This window comes from Lathyrus oleraceus, chromosome 5 (genome assembly GCF_024323335.1).
Source record: "Lathyrus oleraceus cultivar Zhongwan6 chromosome 5, CAAS_Psat_ZW6_1.0, whole genome shotgun sequence".
Taxonomy (NCBI): domain Eukaryota; kingdom Viridiplantae; phylum Streptophyta; class Magnoliopsida; order Fabales; family Fabaceae; genus Lathyrus; species Lathyrus oleraceus.
In genome coordinates this window covers 122,725,013-122,732,690 of record NC_066583.1, presented here as the reverse complement: position 1 = coordinate 122,732,690, position 7,678 = coordinate 122,725,013, and the positions used below count along the sequence as shown (strand labels likewise).

Below are 7,678 nucleotides of genomic sequence, written 5' to 3'. Positions count from 1 at the left end.
ACTTCTCTCTTTGTTATTTTACCACACCTTAGTCTCATGCATACTCACAAAAATGAAAAGTTAATAGAATTAAGAACTATAATTTTCAAAATGCAAAGTAAAAAAAACACACAAAAGGGTCTCATATGGTGTGCCAATTTATTTACTTGAAAATTTGGTAAATAAAATAAGTTTATATTAATACTTAAGGGATTAAAATCGAAAATATCACAAAACATATTTGTGTGTGTCTAAAACTTTGAACAATATTTTATTGGGTAATATCTGAAGAACAAAGATGTGACTTTGAACAAGATTTAGAATACAATGGTTTGAAAATGAAAGTAATTGAAATCGAAATGTAGGACAAAATAAAATGACAAGAATTATAATGCGAACTCGATATGTAACTTAATTCGGAAAAAAGGGTTGAATGTAAAAGTGTTTGAAAGTTATAAATATGGAACGCATACGTACATTTTCTTCACTCGTTTCTCAAATGCATAGATACTTTGAGTTTACAGAAATGTGAGTACAATTGCAGACCCCTTATAACATAAACATGAGTCCCTTTATATACTAATAAAAAATAACTACCTACGAACGGTCGACTAACCCTGTCACGGCACGCCTCCATCTCATGCGACTGTTTTCTTCAACGAGTCCCCACGTGTCTTAGAGTAGCCGCTCATTTCAAATCAATTCTCACTCTTTCAACATAATTCAAATATCTTAACTACTTTTACTAATCATCGGGAATTGACTCGATTGCGTCGATATCACCAGGATCGATGGTGCTGCGACAACAAACTATGTAGTACTTTCCATACGTAGTACTCAAGTCGACATTGTTTCCATTGTAATGATGAACTCCAACCTTGGCCAACATAGCATAGTATTCAATCAGGCGACAACTGACCAACATACTCAAACTTTAACAATATTCTTTGACCTCCAGCTACTTCGACATTGTACCAATTGACCTCCAGTTGACTGCACTCAGTTTTAACCCTCCACATGATATATTTATTGTTTTTCACTCGTCATTTATATTTAGGTCAAAAAATCCAAGGTAACACTGGGATACTAATTTGGTGTGTTGAACGATTGTGAACATGTCAGATGGCCGCCATGAAAAGAGGTCTACAATCATCTAATATCTCAAGAAAACATTTATTAATATCTCAAGAAAACATTTATTTATAATAATTCTTTTTATACAACAACATAGATTAAATAGTCCTAGTAATCTGACATTAAACCTTAACTATGTCAACAACATCATCTTTTGAACCACCTTGTTTGTCTTCCACTGTTTTGTATCTATACCAAGAAGCACAAAACAAGTAAAATCCAAAGTTCACAACACTTATAACAGACAAGAGCCAATAAAAGTAGTTAAGCTTGTCTCTATTCAAGTTATTACTTTCCAACCACCCTCCACTCACTTTGTTCACAACCTCAACAACCACAGTGCTTGTAAAATAACCAAATGCAACAGAACACCAAGAAATAGCTGTACTAAGTGATTTCATTCCTGCTGAACTTTCTGCATAGAAAAACTCTAGAAGTCCAATAAGTGTAAACATATCTGCAGCACCGAAAATAGCGTATTGAAAACCCAACCAAAACACTGTCATTGGTAAAGGCTCATTGCTGTCTACCATGTTGTGTTCTATTGCTACAGATTTTCGACGTGTTTCGATGAAACCAGCAATTAACATTGATATTGCTGAGAGAACTAGTCCAATTCCGATTCTTTGAAGGTGTCGAATTCCGGTTGGAATCCCTGTGAATCTTCGAATGAACGGGACAAAAAAGCGGTCGTATAGAGGGATTAGGACAAACATGAACAATAGAGGGATGATTGGGAGAGAAGGTCCTGGCATTTTGAATCCTAGGATGTTTGTGTTCATGGTTGTGCTTTGTTGTATGCTGAAAGTTTGAAGCTGTGCTAAACATGTGTTCATGAATATGGTGCTTAATATTATTGGTAGCATTCGGACTAGGATTTTTGTTTCTTCTACTTGTGTCACTGTGCAAAGGTTCCATGATCCTGTACTGTTTTTACCAATTGCTGCCCTATCCAAGAATCTGATAGTTCATTTTTCCACAAAAGAGAGAAACAAATTAGTACTTATGTAAGCTTATCTACCGTCGTGTTTAGATTGACTTATTTAAACGTATCTATCTGCATAAGTATTTATAAGCGCTTATAGCATAAGTGCTTAAAAGGTCATGTGGAATCAAAACTAGAAGATTCAAATATGTTCCATTATATTTCTATAACCTGAATTGATCTGTCCTTTTAAGGATTTCATAATTGTCCCCTCTTTCTTTTTCATGAATCTCATGCATTTCATCTTCATTCTCTGGAATTTGGAGTTTTCTGTTTTTGAAAGCTGCCACAAACACCTGAAAGTTCAATAAAATAAAATCAATACACAAAGTCCAATTAATACAATAACATTTTGAAGCAAATAGAAAGAAAGAAAAAATGAAGATAATCTAATTCACCTGTATGATTCTAATTAGAGGACTTCCCTTAGGAGTATTATTTCTATATAATGACTTTCCCATACAAATAGACAGAATTGAGAACAAGACTGCAATAGTGCAGACAGTAAAACTCCAATACCATCCTTGATTAGTACTAATCCAAACAATGACAGTAACACCAACTATTGCTCCTGTCGTAAGACTAAACAAGAACCAATTAAAGAAACTTGACAATTGAGATGCTTCCTTTGGATCATTATCATCGAATTGGTCAGCTCCTAAGGCTGGTAACGCCGCTTTAATACCACTTGTTCCTAATGCAACAAGGTATAGTCCTGTATAGAGTATAGCAGCTTGGCTTCCAGCAGCAGGCTTGCATTGGTTCATATGAATTGGTGCTATATCTTTGCAGGGTATCGGTCTTAATTGTTGGAAACGCGCTTGAACCGTTAGGATACCATATCCCTGCAGTTAAAAGAATGAGTTGTATTAGGTCATAATGGCCTAGCAGCAGAGTCGTCTTAAGTTTTTGAAGATTCTGTGTATGCGTAGGTTAGTCACGGTTCAACCACAACAAAATAATAGGAGAAATTGATTAAACTTACCAACAATTCCATGCATGCGAAGAGAACACAAGTCTTGAACCTAGACAAATATGTATCGCAAATTAATCCGCCGACAAGTGGTAGTAAAAATGCAGTTCCCATAAAGTTGGTCAGTGTTGTAGCTGATTTTGTTAAGCTGAAGTTCATATCTCCAAGGAAGTAAGTTATCAAGCTCACTGCATTGGCAACAAACGCCATGTTCTCTAACCCTTCCATAGCTACAACATCCACAAAATCGAAACTTCAATTCACAAAACAAAACAAAACAAAACATTTTAAACAACATAACAAAAATGAATTTTCCAAGTTGTTACCATATACAAAAAGTGCAGCTCTCTTTCCACCTAGTCTTCTTTGCACCCTTGGTTGCATACACATATCTCTGCAGATTCCCTAGCAAGTCATCAAACAAAGTTGGATTAATCAAAGCAAGTTAAGAATCACTCTAAGCAGACAATTCGGTTGACGTAGAAATATCTAAAGATCACTTCATTTACCATGGTTAGTATCTATCTTCTTTGATCTGAAAATGAGAACCTTCTTCTTTAGGTACTATATGTAGTTTCATGTGCCATGAATTTATATAAAAAAATGTGACACAAATTGTGGTTGAAGTAAGCAATAAGAAAATCATATGTCAAGTTGACATTATAAAAATAAATTTGGTGACATTTTGTTAAGGGAAGTTCTGTTTATGTTTTTTCTTCTCTTCCATGTCCCTATAACGTGGATGTTTTGAGTTTATTTGTTGACTTAAATAATTTTTTATGACTAGAATGAATCAATAATGAAGTTCTTATACAGTACTTACACCTATATTATTGATTGGCATGTCTGAACTACTTTGTTCATGAATGTTTATTTATATGTGTAGTTTATGTCACCTAATGAATGACATTCAATCATGCATTGGCTGCATGTTTTTAACTAGTTTTGTGAAATTTGTCAACAATGCATGTGTTTGTCAGTTTTATATATTATTTTTTAGGCATGTGTCTGTTAGTATAGGGTGGTAATTACATGACTATAAATTCAAACTATTTCTCCCATACACATTTAATATTTGTGAAATATTTGACTATCTATTGATATCATAAAATGAACAGGAATAAAGTAGAAGGGTGTTGAGATAAAATAGAATGAATAAAGATACTCTGGGCTATTCTCTTTCTTCAAATGAGATATTTTAACTTTTTTTTTTATAAAAATGGGACAGTTATAAAAAAAATTCTTCAGAATTAGAGCATGACAGAAACATTCTCTTGCAAAAGAATTTGATTTAGACTCGAACAATTCCAATGTATGAATCTCTCCACTTTGCCATACTTGCTTACTAACGCATGACAATGGCTTTTGAACACAACTTTAATTGCACTGCTACGTTGTTTTGTTGCCATATTTTCTAAATTAATTTTAAAAGAATATTTAATTGGAATTATTAATTTATTTTATAAAAAATGTTAAAAACTCTTATGAAATTACTTATAATGTTATAAAATAATATTTTGAAAATATTGAATAATAATATTTTTTATTTTAATTTATCTTATTAAAAATATTTTTTTTATCCTGATCATCCATGTCATATCTAAAAAATGAAGTGGACAAAATAAATTATAAAAATTGTGAAATAGAAAAAAATTAAATTAGAAGAACGAAAATTTTTAAAATTATTAAAATAGAGGTGTATTCAACTCAAAGAAATAGTTCGTATGATGACAGTGTAACAGTATCTATACAGTACAAAATTTGGAATCTAATTCAAATAAGTTAAATCCCATTTCAACCTTCCAAATCAGTATTCCAAGCATGATTTATAATAAAACAAGAAGTATTAAGTGTAAAATGAGTTTGTTAAGTTATGCCAACAATTTAAAGGTTGTTTATTATTCAACGTTTCCAGCAGTACCGTCCCTATTGTCTATTGGTAGTAGGGTTGGTTGAAAATTCCATAGAATTGAATCACACATATTAAAATTGAGCCGTTGTTAAATAATAAAATTGTGATTTTTTTAAAAAAAATAATCCATTTCTTTAAGGAAATTTCTAAAATACTGTTGCTTTTAAAAAAATTCTCAAACTACCCCATATTTAGGAGGAGACGCCAATTCAATTGACGACTCCTCTTAAAAATTGATTGCAGGCGTCAATTGGATTGACTAGGGCATGTGTCATAACCAATCCAATTGGCGCCCCTGTGTATAACTTAAGAGGAGGCGTCAATTGGATTGACACCTCAGTGTAAAATGCATTTTTTTGGTTATAAATAGATGTGTTGTGTGAGTCATTGTTCAACATCTCATTTAATCATTTGACAATCATGTTTGATGTTCGTCGCCGATACGGAGTGGTGATTTATGCGAGAGACAAACCTCAGATGCTGATGTTGTTCTTGAACATCACTACGTTCGATCAACTGAAGAGGGAGCTGGTTCGTTGGTTAGATGGGAAAATACCAGAAGGAGAAAATTAGAAGTATTGAGAGACTCGACAGTATCTTTGGTTGAGTGCGAATGAAGACTGATAAGGATGCTAGAGAAATGATGTTCGGTCGAGATGACATCAATTTGATTGTTGTAATCAGTTAGAAATATTTCTGTTTTCAGATAGCTTATTTTGTATTGATGTTTGTTGTGAACCTCGTTGTAACAAAAACTTAATGATATATAATGATTGAAGGTTACAGAAATACAATGTTACGAAAAGCTTAAGACCCAGATGATGTTCCTCGATTGGGATATTTGTTCTTGTTGTGTCCTGGTTGACGACAGATACTACATAATCTTATCATTTTATCTGTGGAATCCATTTATGTCCTGATACGTGTGCTGTTTGGCCTTCCTTTTTTTTCTTTATACGCATCTCGTCGTTGTGCCAAACTATATCACCTTCATATGGAGGCCAATATTCCTCCATTGGTAGTACCGGGAAGCTTTAATTATATACATTCATGACGGTGACGGCCTTGTACACATAAGATAAATGGTTGTAAGCGTCTTGACGAGTATAAGCGCATGTTGCAATGACATGGGAGCAAGGAATGCGGAAGGCCTGAAATTTTCCACAATCGCACCAACTTCTGTTTAGTCTAACATCATAGGCTAAATTTGGTCTCCCCTCGTTGTGGTCCATTGTTTCCTGGACGTTGAAATTTTGCCTATGACGGTCAAAGACTGTTATAGCGTGTGCGCTAGCTTTGATTCTCTCCTCTTTCATGACTTTCATGCAACACTCACGGAATACTTTCCCGGACATTAACACTGCACTCCATCTTTCACCTCTGGTTGCTAACGTAGAAGCCAACCTATAATAGGTCGATCTTACCAAGGCGGTTATTGGCAGATTTCTAATTCCTTTGAATACCCAATTCATGCATTCCACAAGGTTTGTTGTCATGTGGCCCCATCGACAACCTCTGTCAAATGCCCTTGTCCACTGCTCCACTGGTATGTTATTTAGCCATCTCCATGCGTCTTCATTAGATACTCTAATTTCATCACGATAATATTAAAATGACGGCTGAGTTAGAGCATACCCAACATTCACCACCTTCTTGCGAAGATTCTTATCTCTTATTGCACGCATGAAGTTTTGTGCAATATGTTTGATGCAATAGACATGGGTAGAAGGAGGATCATGCCATCTGTTGTCATGGTTGTTATAGGCACTCTCAATGGCAGCATGTCTATCAGAAATCAAACAGAGATTGACTTGTGGAGCCACATGCGTTCTGAGATGTCGAAGAAAGAAACCCCATCCACCAGCCGTTTCACCTTCAACCAGAGCAAAGGCAATGGGAAAGACATTGTTGTTGTCGTCTTGTGCAACCTCCATAAGCAAAGTACCCTTGTATTTGTCGTATAACCAAGTGCCATCAATTTGAATAATAGGTTTGCAGAATGTGAAACCTTTGATGCATGGGTCAAACGCCCAAAGGAGACGGTGAAAGATTCTATTACCTGTAACACAAGTTCCGTCTGGCATCATTGCTGACAATGTCTCCATAATTGCCACAGTTCCTGGGACATATGTTTTAAGGCCCCACAAAAACCGTGGTAATTCTTTGTATGAATCCTCCCAGCTGCCGAATACCTGTTCAACAGCCTTTGTCCTTGCAATCCATGCTTTCTTGTAAGACGGAGTATAATTATATGTTGTTATGATATGGGATATAATTATACTCACCTTCACTGATGGGTCTTTATTAACCAACGGCAGAATGTCTTGACATATCAATGCAGCACTTAGTTTACGGTGATCTTGTTCAATGTTAGTTGCAATGCAACTGTGAGGTGGGTCTATTGAAGCGGTCTCCCAAGATTCGTTTTTCTTTTTGTAAGACGCAGCAAACCGAAACTTACAAAGGATGTTACGATATTCGATAACATACCTTCTTGAATCAGTGCGTTTCATTGTAAAATCAGCAGAGTTTTTCATGTGGAATTTTTCGATAGCTCGCACACATTCTTCTTTGGTACGAAACATGTCTCCCACCTTTAATTCACCTTATGATCGTGGATACGGGTTATAGAAAACACTGTTGGATGTATCATCGTCGTGCAGATCCAAATTTGTCATATGTTGAGGCGGATTGT

At 35.0% G+C, this 7,678-nt stretch overlaps 1 protein-coding gene across 1 annotated transcript; it reads right to left on the bottom strand.

The window, feature by feature from the left end:
• Positions 1-1,136: 1,136 nt before the first annotated feature.
• On the bottom strand, positions 1,137-3,821 carry LOC127088204 (protein NRT1/ PTR FAMILY 4.5). The gene is made up of 6 exons (XM_051029120.1): positions 3,581-3,821; positions 3,398-3,476; positions 3,084-3,301; positions 2,497-2,943; positions 2,270-2,394; positions 1,137-2,073 (listed from the first exon to the last, which is right to left on the bottom strand). Exons 1-6 carry the CDS (start codon positions 3,581-3,583, stop codon positions 1,236-1,238), a joined length of 1,710 nt encoding a protein of 569 aa, XP_050885077.1. The 5' UTR covers positions 3,584-3,821; the 3' UTR covers positions 1,137-1,235.
• Between the last annotated feature and the right edge of the window lie 3,857 nt (positions 3,822-7,678).

Bases quoted from the DNA above. Each gene is read 5' to 3' on its own strand.
- LOC127088204 (XM_051029120.1), bottom strand. The intron at 2,944-3,083 runs GTAAGTTTAATC...TTTTAACTGCAG, and splicing joins TCGCATGCATGGAATTGTTG to GGATATGGTATCCTAACGGT. The intron at 2,074-2,269 runs GTTATAGAAATA...ATGAACTATCAG, and splicing joins AAAAGGACAGATCAATTCAG to ATTCTTGGATAGGGCAGCAA.